Source organism: Herpailurus yagouaroundi, unplaced genomic scaffold (genome assembly GCF_014898765.1).
Source record: "Herpailurus yagouaroundi ecotype Mexico unplaced genomic scaffold, PumYag 222, whole genome shotgun sequence".
NCBI lineage: Eukaryota > Metazoa > Chordata > Mammalia > Carnivora > Felidae > Herpailurus > Herpailurus yagouaroundi.
In genome coordinates, this window is record NW_024412453.1 from 10,824,034 (window position 1) to 10,841,256 (window position 17,223).

At 55.1% G+C, this 17,223-nt stretch overlaps 1 protein-coding gene across 1 annotated transcript in view; it reads right to left on the reverse strand.

The window, feature by feature from the left end:
• Positions 1–16,769, reverse strand: part of CIITA (class II major histocompatibility complex transactivator) — a 46,756-nt gene extending 29,987 nt beyond the window's left edge. The window contains 1 exon segment of the mRNA XM_040459037.1: positions 16,192–16,769. Coding sequence (XP_040314971.1) covers positions 16,192–16,474 — 283 coding nt within the window. The 5' untranslated portion in view covers positions 16,475–16,769.
• Between the last annotated feature and the right edge of the window lie 454 nt (positions 16,770–17,223).

A 17,223-nucleotide genomic window follows, 5' to 3' on the forward strand; every position in this document is an offset into this window, starting at 1 on the left:
AGAGGGAGACAAAACATGATAATGACAATACGGTGGTTAAGAGCGCAAGCTCTGGGTTCAAATCGCAGTCCCCCCACTAACTGCGTGACCTCACGTAAGTAAGTCACTGAGCCTCTCCTGGTTGCGAAATCTACTGCCCTTGGTTGGCACGGCGTCTATGTCACTAGGCTGCTGTGTCTTGTCTCAAGTGACCTATCCAGAAAGTGCTCCAAAATAGAAACAGCAAGGCATCACTTGACAGTGTGCGACTGGCCAAAATTAGAAAGCCAGGAAACGCCAAAGGCTGCGGGTAGGAGCGGGCTGGTGCGGCCACCCTGGTGAACAACCCAGCACCACTTAGAAGACCTAAAGATGTGGCGATCCTACAACCTTCCAGTTCAAGGTTGGGCACAGACGTCCCAAGGAAATGCTCCCATGGCCCCACGGAGACACCCACCGGACGACGCACTGTACTGTTTGTGGTGACAGAGTGTGGAGGCCATCCGGGTGTCCGCTGCTGAGGGAAGGACAGTAAAAAGTAGCCACGGCACTCCCTGGGGGGTGATGCCCTGATTAGAAGCAACAGACCACGGGGCGCTGGGGTGGTTCAGTCCTGTGAGCAACCGACTTCGGCTCGGGTCATGATCTCGAGGTCCGTGAGTTCGAGCCCCACGTCGGGCTCTGTGCCGACGGCTCGGAGCCCGGAGCCTGCTTCGGATTCTGTGTCTCCCTCTCTCTCTGCCCCTCCCCTGCTCCTGCTCTGTCTCTCTCTCTCTCTCTCTCTCTCTCTCTCTCTCTCACAAAGACAAATAGACATTTTTTTTTTAATTTAAAAATAAAGAAGCAACAGGCCGCATGCACACGGAGCGATGCAGGTGGAACTTAATAACGTAGTAGAGAGCAAAACAGTCAGAAAGAGAATGAGCTCTGAGAGCCCAAATCCAGAAGTGCAGAGTAACACCCGGGAGAAAAAGCAGCCTAGCCGACCCCTACAAGCACAAGGATACACCTCGAATGCCTTTGAAGGCAAATCTCAGAACAGGGGAGGTGCTTAAAGGGGACGGAGGGCCCACAACCTTCCCTCCCCAAGGGGGGGCACCACAAAGAATACAGTTCAAAGCGACTCCGGATGGAAGTTTAGACCTTGGCCTCTGGAGAGTCGGACTTGACCATTTCAACCGGGAGGGCAGATACTATGGCGAGCTACTCAGATCAGCTTCTTGAGGTCGAGGTGCCCACCTACCAGCTGCCGGAGGGCCAGGGGCTCACAGCTCTGGGAATAGCTCCAAGTCACATCCGCTTTCCAAGCGGAGCCCACATCCAATGACAGGTCCCATCGGGGTGCAAAGGTCTGGTCCGTGCCTCAGTCTGCAGGAACGCCAAAGGCTATCCCGGCTGCAGCGTGCTGGACCTTCTGTCGAGATTTACGGCACCCCAACCTCCCTCTGCCCCATCCTGCCTCTGCCCTCTCCCTTCGGTGCATGTCCGCAGTAAACCCCCCACATGTGCAAATCTCCTCGGGTAAAAGGCACGTATCTTCTCTGCCTCTCTCCCCAAGGACATTCACCTCATCGTGACTTGGAAAATTTGGGGGATTCAAGTGATACCTCGGCTGGTGCACATGCCTGTAAGTGGCACGGTTACTGGGGGCGAAGGGCCCAGGGGACCCGGGAGGAGAAGGCAGGACACCCGGCTGCAGCTGGGGGGACAGGGGGTGATCAGTGCTTGTCCAGAGCTCAAGTCCCCTTCCGGCTTGGCCGGCCTCTCCTGCCTCCAGGTGGCCTTCCCTCTGTACACCCCAACATTCCTAGCTGCTGCCGTTAACGACCTGGAAAGGAGTCCGACAGGTTTTTCCAAGGAAGACAACCCGAGCCAGGTCCTGGGAAGAGGAGGGGGGCAAGAATCAGCGAAGCCAAGCCCTCAGCTCCAGGCCTGACCCTCAGCTTGACCTAACACGGCACCTAAGCCAGGGCCACACTGAGATGAATCACAGGCCAGCCCTGCCTGCCAGGCTCTGACCCCCGAGATATGCGATTGGCAGGCCTGGCTGCGAATCAAAACTGCCTGGGAAGGACGCTGAACGCACAGCAACCCCGGGCCTGACTCCCAGAGGCTCTGTTGTTTGTTTGTTTCTTTTTTTTCCCAGGGGTTCTGTGTTTTTCAACGAGCACCTGCTCCGGCCCTCTGACGCGCACACTTGCCGGGCCGGAATTAAGATAGGTTTTATTTTCAAGGCAGCCTGAATTTCCACTTGCCAAGAAAACCCTGGACCCTCAGCTTCTGTGACTTTTTTTGAACACTGGGAAACTTGCGATTCTCCCCCGGCAGGTGAACCTTCCAGAATCTCCATTTCTGCCACCTTTCCACTTCTCCCCAGCCGAGAACCCTGGAATCGGTATGAACCCTTCCTCAGTACTTCCAGTTTTCCTTCCGAGAAAGGAAAACTTTTCTTTCCCCCGGCAGCCGTCTCCTTGACGTAGCAGCCCCCAACCCCACAGCCCGGATTGTTACAACAGCTACCAAGCCTTTGCACTAACCCAGTCTCCCAAACCTCGGGTGTTCATCAGCCAGCTTTACAATTTGTTTGGTCACCTCTACAAAGCACCTGTTCTATAATTTACCTTTGTATTTTCCTTGAAATAGCCTTTAAAAAAAAAAAACAAAAACGAACGCATTTATTTTAAAAGAAAACTTTCCCTGGGGTGCCCGGGTGGCTCCGTCGGTGAAGCATCCCAGCTCTTGATTTCAGCTCAGGTCACTGATCTCAAGGTTGGTGAGACAGAGCCCCAGGTCAGGTTCTGCGCTGACAACGTCCCGCTTGGGATTCCCTCTCTCCCTCCCTCTCTCTCTGCCCCTCGTCCGCTCGCCCACGTGCGGCGGAATGCACACACGCGCACTCTCTCTCTCTCTCTCTCTCAAAATAAATAACGTTTAAAAAAAATGAAAGAAAACTTTCCAGAATTGAAGTCAGGAAATCAAACACGTACCGACACGTGAATGTTCGTCGCGCACTATTCATGATAGACAAAATGTAGGAACAGCTCAAATGTCCGTCAACAGACGAATGGATAAAACCAACGTGGTCCATCCAGACACGGGCTATTATGTGGCCATAAAAAGGAATAAAACACTGACGCCTGCTATAACACGGATGAACGTGAAAGATAGGCTAAATGAAAGAAGCCAGTCACCCGAGGACAAATTTTGTATAATCCCACTCATGGGAGGCACCTGGAGTCGTCGAATTCGTAGAGACAGAACATACAAGGGCGGTTGCCAGAGGAACAGGGAGTCAGTTTGGGGTGATGAGAAGGTTCTGGAGATGGATGGTGGTGATGGTTGTGGAACAGTATGAATACATGTAACGCAGCTGAACTGTAAACTTAAAAGGGGTTACATTGGTAAATTTTATGTTACCATTAAAAAAAAAAGGAAACTTAATCACTACCTCCCATGGTGGGGGGCACAGGGGGGAACTATCCTTGCCACTGAAAACAAAGCAATGTTATCAAAATAAAGGCAACTGCTCTACTGTTCTGTTGTTCTGTTAACAAGAAACATCAGCAAGCATGAGTGTTGCCAAAGACAGCTACACACAAAAATGAAGAAAGTTGAAAATGAATCAGGAAAGCAACCATCTCCGCTCCACGAGAACCAGCGTCAGGTAATACCTCTTTAAGAACTGTCTTTGGACCACCCATCACATATGCCTCCAAGTCTGGAAACCTCCCTTCAGCCCACAACTTCCCCTCAGATCATTCTGTGCAATTCCTCCAGAAGCTATAATGGTTACTCCTGGCACAGGCATAGTCTTCGGTGGTTTTTCCAAAGTACTTCTGTGCATGTCAGTCAATCACCAAGACCCTGCTCTTTGTTTTTGTTGTTGTTGTTATTGGTGGTGTTTGTTTTTTAATGTTTATTTTTGAGAGAGAGGAAGAGAGAGAGAGAGAGAGCGCGCACAAAAGGGAAGGGGAAGGGAGAGAGAGGGAGACACAGAATCTGAAACAGGCTCCAGGCTCTGAGCTGTCAGCCCAGAACCCGAGGCAGGGCTCGAACTCGGGAATGGTGAGATCATGACCTGAGCCGAAATCGGACGCTTAACCGACTGAGCCACCCAGGCGCCCCCAACAGTGCTCTTTGTTTTATCTATCTTACGGATGAACCTCCAAGAGGAAAGTCATTTGTTCAAGGTGACTGATGGCAAATCTGAGAGTCAATTCCAGGAGCTTCCCCTTCCTCTTCAGGTCACTTCCCTGACTGCCCGGGATTGACCCCAGGCCTTGGTGTTGAGTTCTTTTGTTAATTTCCTGACTACTCTTCACAAAGTACCAGGTGCTGAGGTCTCAAGAGGTAAAACCGGGTCCCTGCCATCAGACAGACTTTGTTGTATCACCAAGACTCTCTCTGAGTACCCAGGGCCTGCCCTGCATTTGTAGAGGCTCCCACTGTAGTCCAGTGCCTGGGCTCTCCACAGTCTTGGGTTCAAATCTTGACTCTACTATGTGGCCTTTGACAAAACCTCCGGGGGAAGTCCCCGTGGTTTTGTAACATGATGACAGTACAGGGTGTGGATCACTCAGTGCCTCTCAATGCCTGTATGACCTCTGGACCTCTGACATAGGAGTCACCCAGATAAACAGTTTAGGACAGGCCCAGCCAGTGGAGCCTTGGGGGGTGGGACTTACACACTAAACAGCCTCTCAGGTGATTTCCGTGTGCAGGAAGCCGGGGACCCCTTGGCTCAGTTCTCTCTGAGGATCTTTCCATTGTACATCCTAGGATCTTGGAGACAGGTCCTTGCCTAAGGCAGCCTGGGGTTTGGACGGTGATCCCTTGCTGGGCTCTCCCCCTCTCTCCCCACCGTTCCACCAAGCCTTAGAGCAAGAGCCACCCATTTCCTTCAACTTCTGATCGGCCGGGAGTATTTCTTTTCTTGGCTGGTGTGGAGGGGGGACTTCACAGAGGGAAGGCGTCCTGCCAAAGTTAGGGACTCCAGGCGGCAAATGAGAGTGGGGTGCTGTGGGGGTGCCGTGGGGCTCTGTGGACCTCTGGGTTCCGACCCCCACCCTGTGTCACCTTGGATGGGGGGGGGCGTGGGACTCAGAACACAGCTGTGGGCTTTGAGGGTCCCGGACGGAGCTAGACGTGACAGCTCCAATTCTGGCATTCTGGGGACCCCAGAGACACCCCCCTTTCTGGGGCTCCTTGGTTCCTCCGGTTGGGAGGCGTGGCTCGAGTCCCCAAGGTGAGAATGAGATGCCAACCTTGTTAAAGCAGTCCCGGAACGCTGCACCCCTCGCGCGAGATGATCAGAGCGAGGCCAGGAATTGTATCACATTTCCGGACCTAAGAGACTCCATTTTAAAGCCCCGTGTTCCTTTCTGGCTAAGGAACTCCTGACCGGGGCCACAAGTGGCAAGGGTTTCACAAGCAGTTGCTCGTGGAAATGTTAATAAAGACAACTGGCCTCCGGATCCTGTGGGGGCAGTAAAGTTAACACCTACAAAGCACAGTTTCATCCGATGGTACCAACAAAATCATAGGATTCTAATCAGAAACGGCTCAGCTGCTCAACACCAAATCAGCAGAGTTTCTCTCTCTCTCTCTCTCTCTCTCTCTCTCTCTCTCTCTCTCCTGTTCTTTGCCTCAAGCACATCATAACCCTTCCTTCTTTCCCACAAAACCCCCGGGGCTTTCCCCACATGACAAAAACACTTCTCTGTGCTCCCCGAATTGCAATTCTGAGACCTTCAAATAAAGGCCTTTGTTCTTTTTCAGTTTGTGTCCTTTTCTCGGATGACAGAGGTGAGGATTTCTCCAGCAGGCTCGGCTAAAGGTCGGGCTCCCCACAGCCCTTCCCTGCGCGGGGCACTCCACAGGAGGGCCTGGAACCTGGACTCCTGAGTCAGTTTGCTGAGCCGATACAGCTGGAAAAGTGAGGCTCAGGGAAGGGCAGCCCGGCCCCCGGGGCCCCCGTAGAGGGAAAGCCTTGCGTCCCCCTCAGCGCGGCGCGCATCCCCACGCGCCTCTACGGATTCTAGGACGCACAGACAGTGCATGTGGCATGGGTTTGGTGCCTGTGCCGGGCTCAGCTCTGCGCCCCTCCTGCACCCCCCCGCGCCCCCCCCCCCCCCCCCGCCCCCCCCCCCCCCCGCGCTCCCTGCGCCCCCAGCGCTCTGGGTACCGGCACCAAACTCAGCCCCCGTCTGCACTCCCGTCCCTGCCTTCCCGGCCACAGATGCTGGAAACAGGACTTTCCGGACCCACACTCTGCACGTTCCCTTCTCCCTCCTCCCAGCCTTGCTGTGCAGCCTCAGGAAAGTAGCTGCCAGCCTCTGAGCCTCGATTGCCCGGCCGACTTTAGGGGTGCAAGGGGACCCTGGTCACCTACCGCTGCTCCCCGGACTCCCACTGGCTGCCAGCGGCCTCGCCCTCCCGCCAGCTCTGGAGCTGCGGCCAGACTGGGGCAGATCGGTTACCCAGCCACCCCACCTCACCCCCTGCAGCCACCCTTTTCTCTTTCACTTTCTCTCTGCAACTCGGGATTCGGGCCAAGCTGGGGAGTAAGCAGGCATCCACGCCTCCCCCTGCTGCACCCACCACGTGCTTTCTTTGAAGCGCCTGGGTTGTATCCCTCCACTCCTGGGCACTCCCAGAGCGTCCATCGCCTCCTGGAAATGGGCAGTCCCCTGCCTGAGGGGAGCGGGCGCCCACGTGCATGAAATCGGCAAGCCCGTCCCTCTTCCCCTCGCTTGCCCTCGCTTTTGCACGGCCTTCTCTCCAGCTCAGCCCAGCTGTGAAGGTGGCAAGCGACCCTCGCAGGACACAGGGACTCAGACACTTGCTCCCTGAGCCATTCACGCCTGGGAAGCCAAATGCCCTGGAGAGGAAAGAGGAAACTCCTCCTCCGGGAACTTAAAGGGCTGGAAACTGAACCTCAGCACCCCTGCCTCCCCTCACGGACCGGCCTTCCTCGCCACACCCCTCATGGACCGGCCTTCCCCCTTCCTCCTCCAGAGGTCTTGGACACCAGCTCCACCCACCATGAGACCTTGGGGAGGTCACCTCCTTTCCCAGGCTTGGATTTCCTGTCTGGAATTGAGGGGGGTGAGTCAAGGTGACTTCTGACCTCTCCTTCCCTAGCAAAACACCCAACAAGCTCTATTCAACAGAGCTGGAAAACTTATCAGAGCGTGGGTTCAGAGAAAGCCACACATTTCAGCGGTGTCTGAGGGAGGCAGTCCGGCCCCTCTCAAACACGCAGCAGCGACACCAATACTGTTGGGCTCCTACGATGACATTTAGTTCCTACAGTGTACCAGGCAGTGTGCTAGATAGACCCTGCTACCCTCCACTGTTATACCCCCCGGCCGTCATAGAGTTTTCCCCTTCTCCTATTTAAAAAAATTTTTTTGAGGCGCCTGGGTGGCGCAGTCGGTTGAGCGTCCGACTTCAGCCAGGTCACGATCTCGCGGTCCGGGAGTTCGAGCCCCGCGTCAGGCTCTGGGCTGATGGCTCAGAGCCTGGAGCCTGTTTCCGATTCTGTGTCTCCCTCTGTCTGTGCCCCTCCCCCGTTCATGCTCTGTCTCTCTCTGTCCCAAAAATAAATAAACGTTGAAAAAAAAAATTTTTTTTTTAAAATAAAAATTTTTTTTTAATTTTTATTTATTTTTGAGAGAGAGAGAGCACGAGTGGGGAAGTTGCAGCAACACAGGGAGACGCAGAATTCGAAGCAGGCTCCAGGCTCGGAGCCGTCAGCACAGAGCCCGACGTGGGGCTCGAACTCACGAACCGCGAGATCATGACCCGAGCCGCAGTCGCCGCTTAACCAGAGCCATCAGGCGCCCCTCCCCTTCTATTTTAACAGCCCAGGGAAACAGTCCCGGAGAAGGTTGGTGACATGTTCTGAGTCACTTCGCACCCAGCCAGCGATGGAGCTGGGATTCACACACGCCGTGCTGACTTCAGAGCTGGTGCCAGATATCTGTGCTTTGGGGTCTCCCTCCCGCTCTTTCTCATCCTCCACTTCTTCCCCCAAACACAGTCTGGAAACTGGGGCGAGGGTAACATCTGTCCAGGCGCCTGGCTATTGCCAGCCCCCTGGCTTCGGTTTCCTGGCTTCCCCGAGGGATGGGGTGCGGTCTGGCAGGGATCCTGTCCTTCAAGGGCACCCCTCAGCGTTTACCAGGTAGAGCGAGGACCTTGTGGTTGGCTGAGCCAGGCCTTCGATGCTGAGAGCTAACAACACGCCTCCCGAATACTGGCCCTTGAGAACCACTTCAGCCTGATGAAGCACTCTCACGTGCCAGGCACCTGGGCCGATCTGAATGTCCCTCAAGTGGGAGGAAATAGCCAACTGCCTCGCTTTTTCCAACAGCCCCGACGGGACCAGGGACCCTCTTTCCGCCCCCATCCCCCAGTTCCGAGATGGCCTCACCCTAAATCGAGAAGCATTCTCCGCCCCAACTTCCTCCACCAGCCTTTTTACCTTGGGGCTCTAGCAGGTAGGACCCCGCAGGGTGTGGAGCGAGGCAACGCATGGTCTGGGCAACGCAGTGAGGCAGGCTCTGTCCCGGAGTCTGGCAGCCCCGCTGGGTGCCCTCAGCCTGCCCAGGGATGCCTCTGAATGCCCAGGTCAGGGGCAGACGGCTTCATCTCGAGTTTATCCCCCCCCCACACACACACACCAGTCCCAGACCGCCAAACCTAAGCCAGCATGCAAAGGAAGCCAGCAAGGGACCCACAGCAAACTCTCCCCCTATGAAACGGCATCCAGCTGTCAGATTTCTCAGGCTGAAAACTCTCTAATTTGCCCACACTCCCTTAAGCCCTCCCCTAGCCTCTGATGTTAATTTCAGTTCCTTGTTGTGGACCAAATGGGGTAATGGGGTGACTGTAGGAGGTTGAGAGTTGTCTCTTGCAGGGGTGGGGGGGGGGTGGGAACCTTTGACACAATGACGGTCTGAAATTATGGTGACCATGGTGGAGCACTGGTGACAGTTCTGCCATCCTCTGCAAGATGAGGCGGGGGATCTGAGCCCCACAAATGCCTCGAGACAAGCTGAGCGAGGCGGGGGCGGGGTTAAGGTTAGGGTCTGGCAGACTTCCCAGATTCCACTTTCCTCTACCACCCCGCCCCCACACCAAATCGCCCTGAATTTCCTGGGAGATGGTGAGTGGTCCACTCATTATTTTTATTCCAAGACATTGGGCTGGAACATGAATTACACATAAAAGGATGCTACCCCAAATGTGCTCTGTTTACAAGCCAGACGGTTTGGGGTGACACATAGATGTGGTTATAAACAGCACTGACTCCCCCCCCCCCCACCCCCTCTCTGCACACACCCCCTCCCACTGAGAAAGTTAGTGTCCTTGCAAGCTTCTCCCCAAGCTCCTGATGGCATCCAGGAGAGGGTCTCCATCTGGGGTCCTTAACACCTCTTCAAATGCATGAAATCCTTGTTTCACAGAGCGCAGCCCCCAGCCTCAAGCCTTCAGGAAGAGATGGCATCTGGCCAGACTTGTGTAAACACTGCTGTGCCTTCCTGTCCCGTAGTTACCTTCTAAGGGTGGTCTTTCTTTTCCTTTATGGTGGACGTAAGCCTTCCTTGGAAAACGCGGTTGGATGAAAAAGAAAAGGCGTGTGCTTTGAGAAAACACCTGCCAAGCAAAGAGCAGCATGGAGGGTGTGCAGGAATCACCAGGGTGGTGCTGAAGCGAAGGAAGTTTGGGCAGCCATGAAAAACATCCCCTGTGTTTTTAATGAAAGAGCTCTGCTTTGGGAGTCCCAGGAGCGGGCGTCAAGCCCCTGCTGTTATTAGCAGGGGTGTGACCCTGGACCCCTGATTTCCCTTGTGTGGGCCTCTGTTGCCCCCATATGACATCAAGATAATAATTTCTTTGTTGGGTGATTATTTTCAAACAGTCACTGCTTTCAGAAGTCCCTGGGAGGAAGTAGGCAGACAAGCGGGAAATGCTAATAGTCCATTTGAAACAGGGTCTTGCCTTGTTAGGCTAATAAAACAGACGTGACAGATGTTAGAAATCTCCAGCAGTCTCATCTTCCCATGACCTGATGCCAAGGGAGAGGTACCCCTGGGCATTCGGTCGTCTCGAGGCCACTTATGGCACTCGAGGCCACTTATGTCCTGCCCTCGGAAGCAGCCAGTTCTGACAGCCGTGGCCAAGGCAGTTCTGAATCGGTTTCGTGCCCGGGCCGAGCTCGCAAGGAGAGTCCCGTCAGGCTGGAGGTGCGCCTGTGTGGATGCCTTCATCGGTCACCCGGTCTGATCTCAATTCTGCTACCCGGTCTTTCCACGTCCTCCCTGCCGCCCTCCAGGCCCACTATCGAGACCCGAATCTGGCCATGCCTGTGTCGACACAGGTCTCTGAGCCAGGAGGTGGTACGTACCAGCCTGCACGATTGGCTGATGCCACAGGCTGTAGATGAGCACAAGGAGGGCCTCGGCCATCGACACCAGGGAGGAGCCATTATAGTGCCCGCCCAGCCAGGAGCTCTTGGGCCCTGGATGTGGGCAGGGGCAGTGGGAACAACGAGAAGAGCCGCGGGCAGGTTGCCATCGTACCACTGAGGGCACCACTGCTCTAGCAAGGTCCCAGCCAGGACTGAGCTCTTGCCTTCCTTTGAGCCATCCTTCAAGGCCTGAGTTTCTGCTCTCATCACCCATCCAGCTAACAAAGATCTTGTACTTTATTCTTTTTTTAGCAACCTTGTGGCCACGTTTTTGGCAAAGCATCTTCCCATTTCATGACTATAGACTTGGTGGCCTGCAAGAAGGTCAGAGTGTTTTATTTTCCAACTTCAGAGTCACACAACCCCGGGGCGCCTGGGTGGTTCAGTCCGTTGAGCATCCGACTTCGGCTCAGGTCACGATCTCACGGTTCATGGGTTCGAGCCCCACGTCAGGCTCTGCGCTGACAGCTCCGAGCCTGGAGCCTGCTTTGGATTCGGTGTCTCCCTCTCTGTCTGCCCCTCCCCTGCTCTCTCTCTCTCTCTCTCTCTCTCTCTCTCTCTCTGTGTCAAAGATAAATAAACATTAAAAAAAATTTTTTTTTTAAAAAGTCACACCATCCCAAGATCGTTTGAATGAAGGAATGGAGTTTGAATTTGAACGATCCAGGCAGGTTCAAGTTCCAAACGGTGACGGGCCCCCTCTCCTAGGTTGTAAGTGCCTTTTATGCTTTTTTGGTGACCACCATAATCTCTAGCAGGTGCAAAAACAGTGATTAAGGAAGAAGAAAGGAAGGATGGAAGGAAGCAGGGAAAAGAAGTCAATAGAAACGCAGGTGAATAAATATGACTAAACTGATAGGTATCCAAATTGGACGGGTAGGAAAGTGCATGAGAACGCAGGCCCGTTCGTGGGTAAATATACAAGTGGTTGATAGGCAGGCAGGTGAGTAAGTTAATACATGAAAATATAGAAGAACAGATAAATTGACAAGTGCATAGAAGTGGGTTCTAGATCTAAGTGGCTGGATTGGGAAGCCGATATTGGTAGGTGGTTCTGTGGACCAGGTAAGTTGGAGGACAGGCGGGTAGGTGGGTGGGCAGGTGGCCGGAGAGATGAATAGAGACTAGGTAAGGACGCAGGTAAGCTGCTTAAGGTAACAGAGAACAGAAACCGTCCCCGGTTGGGTCAGGCGCTAGGCTTAGAGCCAAGCAGGGTATGGAACAGACCAAAGGTCAGCCTGGGAAAACCCATGGGGAAGTGTCAGCTTCCCGACTCCTGGGGATAAAGGTGAAGCGCGTCTACGTGGCTGTGGAGCCGCCCCGCCCCCCCCCCCGGAGGGGAGCGGCGGGGCTTGCGAACACGGGTCCCCCCCCGGGGGGCACAGGAAGCCCCCCCAGATCAGAGCAGAAGCGGGTCTGGAAAGGAAAGGAAAGAGGAGGGCGGGAGGGCACTGCGCCCCTCCTCTCTGAGGTCTGGGTGCTGGTGGCTGTCGCATGCTGAGGGCCAAATGGGGAAGGAAGCTGGAGAGAAATCTGGCAGCCTGAGGCATGTCCCTCCCTTTCCAATAAATCACACAATATCCTAGAGGGAGACTTGGTTCCTCGGTTCCTAGAACAGAGTCCTGGTGCACAAAAATAGCGCCTTGTGAAAACAGAGAACTCCAAGCAAAAGAACGCCAAAGGAAATAATCAAAGATAAAACCGGGGGCTGGGACTTTCCTCCAGCCTCGAGACGCTCGCCCAAAGGCACTGCTGTGCCCACACTCCATTCACAAACCCCGGGGTGGCTGTCACCCTGATGCACCCCTCGGGGCTGTCGCTCCCCAAACACCACTGAGGCTGGTGAGTCGGAGTCTGCTCTCTTCTTGCGGGAATGCACGTGCCCCAGGTTCGCCGAGGTCCCTGAACCCTTAGGGCACCACCCTGGGTACTGTTATCGCCTCCGTTTTACAAGTGCTGGAAACTGAGGCCCAGTGGGGTTCCAGAAAGTGCTCACAGCCCTACCCCCTTGGAATTAGAGAGCCATGACCAGTCCGAGGGAGGAGACCATGCGATTAGCCATGTGCCAGCCCAACGGTGGGGGCACAGTGATGCATTTCTCAGATATACACAGCCCGCAAGCACTCAGCGTGGGATAGGTGTCCAGATGTTCTGTGCCCCCCCCCCCCCAGTGAGACTAAACACAACTGTTTTCTCTGCACCTCAAACCCCTGGGTTATTCTTCCCTGTGCCAACCTCCCCGCTGCCTCCCCACTAGACTTAGCTGTCTAATGCCAAGCACTGCCTTGGATAGTCTCCAGCTACCGTCTCATTTAACCCTCACTATAGTCCTGGGAGCTTTATATCCTCACTCCCATTTTCAAGATGAAGAAACCGAGGGTCAGAGTGATCCAGTCACGGTCACGTGGTTTGTAAGGGACAGAGCGTGGCCACAGACCCGGAGCTACCCAGTGTCCGGCCTGGTCTTTCTCCATCACTGCTGTCCTCACTCTCCCTTCTCTGTCCTTGGATTGCCTTCCACGTGTCGTCACCCACTGTCACCAGAGAATGCCTGAGCGTTTGCTTGGATTCCCCGGGGAAGCTGCTTTGTTCCGTCGGGACAAGGACCTTGGCACCCAGGCCTCCTCCCGAGCTTGCCTGGGGTTGGATGCACCTGTGCAGCTTCGTGTCACACAGAGTCAACCCCCCCACGGTCGCGTCCCCAGAGGTAGGCTTTCTGCACGATTGCAATCGCTGAAGATGTCTTTTGAATCATGCGCCTGATTTCCGTCTGCAGTGGGCCAACGTGTCTGGGGTAGATTTACGGTACCCCTTGGGTTGTTTTGAAGAGGCAACCAAGCAGAAAATACAGGGGTAGGTCTGGACTTGTGAGATCCAACAGTCCCCTCCCCGGGCCATGACCTGAGCAAATCTCTTAACCTCTCTGTGCCTCAGTTAACCCATCTGTGAAGAGAGAATAACGATACTATGTGAACCATCCGCCCTTCGGCCGCCCATCTACCTGCTCCCTCTTCCACTCACCCATCCAACCATCCCTCCACGCATCCATTCACCCACCCAACAGTCAACAAACATACATTGCACACCTGCCCAGTGCCAGACATTTGGGACGCGATGGGATCAAACCACAGATCCCTGCCCACGTGGAGCTAATCTTCCAGCGGGAAGGTCAGAAAAGAAACAACAAACATAATACAAAAGTAAAATATAGGGAGGGCGAAAATGCCAGTCTACGGAGGGGGCTGAGAGTGTGGATGGGGACCTGAGATTCTAAATGGGATGCTCAGGGTAGGCCTCACTGAGAAGGTGAAATCTGGGTAAAGAGCAGAGGAGGCGGACCAAGAGGCTTTCTGGAGAAGAGGGTTCCAGGTAGTGGGACCAGCACGTGCCAAGGTCCTGTGGTCGAGAGCATGCCAGTCTCGTCCCAGGGACACTAAGGGTGCCAGCATGACTGGAGGACAGAGCACAGGTACGGGATGAGAGCAGAGCAGCGACGAGAACCAGACGGTGACGGGCTTTGCGGGCCGCGGTCCAGATTTAGATTTTCCTCTGAATGACGGGGAGCCAGTGCAGGGTTTAGAGCAGCGGAGGGTGAAGATCGTTAAGGGTTGTGGAGAGAGTGACAAAACCTTCACACGATGGTTTCCTTTTCTGAACCCCCCACTGAAACCAAAGTCAGGGCCTTTCTTTACAAAGCACACGGTTTTCTTCCCTCTTCTCCTTCTTCCCCCTGGAAGGCTGGCTCCCTCCCGGCTTGCACCGCACCCGCGCATCTGCCCCGCAGTCCTGCGCGCCCCTGGGAGCCCTGGAGGGGAGCTGTCCTGGAGGACACAAGGAAAGAGCAGCGGAAGGAGGCCCCTCCTCTGTCTCCCAGCCCCCTAAAGAACATGTCACCCCGAGCCTAGTTCCCTTTCTAGACTCACATGGGATCAGAAATAAAAATATTACATCCCCGGGGAGGAAACAGAGTTAAATAACAGGAACCAGCAGACAGAGGAGGGAGGGGCAGTCCCCACCTAAAGCAGCACGCAGTTTACAGGTAGAGGGGATGGCCTTGACCCCCCCCCCCCGCCCCGCCCGCCCCCGCCCCCCGGGGTGGCTACTGCACCCCCATCCAGACCACGCAGGCAGCTTGCAAATCCCCGTGAAGAAATCAGGGAGATCGTTGGGGGGGGCGGGGGGGGGGGAGACAGGGAGAATAAGAGACGTATTCAAAAAACCAACAGAAACCACCTGGCGAGAACGTAACCACCAGGAAAACCAACCCCATGTAAACTTGGGTCTCGGCCAAAGGGCTGGAGAAAGAAACACACACCGCCCTGGTGGCCGGACCATCACTGAAACTGAAATTTAAAATTTGAAAATTGCCCCTCAAAGCCGGAAGGGGGACAGAGCTGGTCCGCTTTCCGTCCAGCCTCCCGCACTTGCCACCTGAGGACCCGGGTTGGTGTCCCCCCTGGGGGTGGGGGTCTGTTCTCTGCGGCAGGCGATCGCTACGAGTGGTGTGCCTGGCACGCTGGTAAGTACTCGATCGCCGTGGATCGTTGTTACCCTCTCCTATTTTCAAGTTCCCCCGAAGCCACAGAGGGACCAAGCGTGACCGGAACTTGTCACTCCGAGTCAGAAAATCGGAAAAGCACGTATTTGGGTAAAGCAGGAGAGAATACACACGCGCCTGGAGGAGGAACTTTGTTTGCTGCAAAGCCAGAACCTCTTGCAAACAGGAGAGGAAGGCGTAACATGTTCCAGGAGCCAGAGGTGGGGGTGGAAACGGCGACGTGGTGGAGGCTTGTCTTTCTGCTTTGAGATGGAGTCAAGTGTCGTCAATACTCTGAAAGTAAGACACTCTTCCTCTCTTCTCTCTGATCTGGTTCCTTTTTTTTTTTTTTTTTTAACTTTTTAAAATCTTGATTGATTTTTGAGAGAGAGAGTGAGCTAGTGAGTGGGGGAGGGGCAGAGAGAGAGGGAGACACAGAATCCGAAGCAGGCTCCGGGCTCCGAGCGGTCAGCACAGAGCCCGGCGTGGGGCTCGAACTCATGAGCCGTGAGATCGTGACCTGAGCCGAAGTCGGACGCCCCACTGACTGAGCCACCCAAGCGCCCTGATCTGGTTCCTCTTGGGTCTCTGTCTCCCTCTTTCTCTCTCTCTCTTCCCCCCAGCTTGTCCCTCTTTGTCCCCCTCCTTCCTTCTGTCCCTTCCTTCCTCCTCTCTGTCTCTCTGTCTTTTGATTTGTGTCTCTTGCTGACAGAGATGTACACACACACGCGCGCACACACGGCATCCTCTGCTCCCCAGCGTTGTGGCCCCTCCTCTCTCTGGCGCCTCATTTCTCCATGTTGGAACCTCACTGAGCGCCCGTATCTGCCTTCCCCACTGGACCGTGAGCCCCTTGCAAGGTGGGAGCCGATCTGTGCCCCCAGCCCCGCTGCCCAGCGCAGTGCCTGACCCCTCAGGGCCGCTCGGAGAGAAAATCGAGCAGGCATTTGATTGCACGCCTCCAGGATGGGCTTCTCTTAAGCAGGGAGGCAAGCACACCAGATGCGCCCCCCACACCAGCATTCCAGACGGAGCTCCCCGGGCACTGGCCGCCTCCCGCCAGCTCACCCAGAGGCCCCAGCTCCTGTGCGGGTCAGCCTTCCCATCCGGGGACAGGGATGCTCACACTGACTTCCTCCCAGAGAGGAGGGAAGATCCTTGCTCCACCTAGAGCTGAGCGGAGAGGATGCCGACTTACCGGCACGATCCTTGTCGTCGGGGTCCCTCTCGGCCAGCGGGGCCTGCCATGTACCCCATGCCCACCTCAGGAGGGCCAAGCCTGGGTCTCCTTTCTCCAGCAGGGTCAAGGAGATCTTCCTGGCCAGGGCCTCGCCGTCAGACTCGCGGAGCAGAGCGCAGTGGTACTCCCTGGAGAGGAGCTCCCTCTCCAACATGCTGTCCAGGAGGGCCCGGGCCTGGCTCGGCAGATGGCCGGCCAGCAGCATCCGGACCCGAGGCAGGATGGTCTGGAAGTGGTTCATGGCAGTGCTCGGAGGCAGGCCAGCTGCCTGGGCCAAAGCCTGGGATCTCTGCTCACCCGGCCCGCCGCATCCAAAACATGAAGTGAAAACCAGGAGGAGGGAACCTCCGCAGTCAGTTGCCGTCTATCCCCGCTTAGGAAGGTTTCCTCATTTGCGTTGAGGGCTGGGGTGCCTGGTGTCTGGCTGGAAATGGTTCTGACCCCACAGATATTGCTGGTACCGCCCACGTGCCTGCGGCGGAGAAGCCCGCAGCCTCGGGTTCCACCGGATCCAGCCTGGGATTTACGAAACGGAAGGGGTCTTGTACAGGGCTAGTCCTTCTGAGATGCTTTAGCCTAACAAGAAGGCTGCTGGGGCAGACGGCTCAAGACAATTGGCTTTGGAGCTGACCTGCCAGGGCTCACACCCCACACCTGTTTGCTGATCGTGTGAACTTGACCGTGGCGTTGCGGTTCCGGCCTCCATTCCTCCGCCGGAGAAGGTTGGATGTCAGAAAGGGTACATAACCTCACGGAGTTAGGTGGGGTGTCAGTAACCGTGCTGACCTGGAGTTGCTGGGAGAATTGAATGAGATAATGTCTGGAGAGCACCTAACACACTATCTACACCGTAATCATAGTTCAATAAATATGAGCCATTATTATTATTATTATTATTATTATTGCCTTTGTTATTATCGATGAATAGCGCATCCGACTCTGTCGTATGTAATCCAATCTCAAGTTGCCTTGAGGATTAAAAGAAGTAAT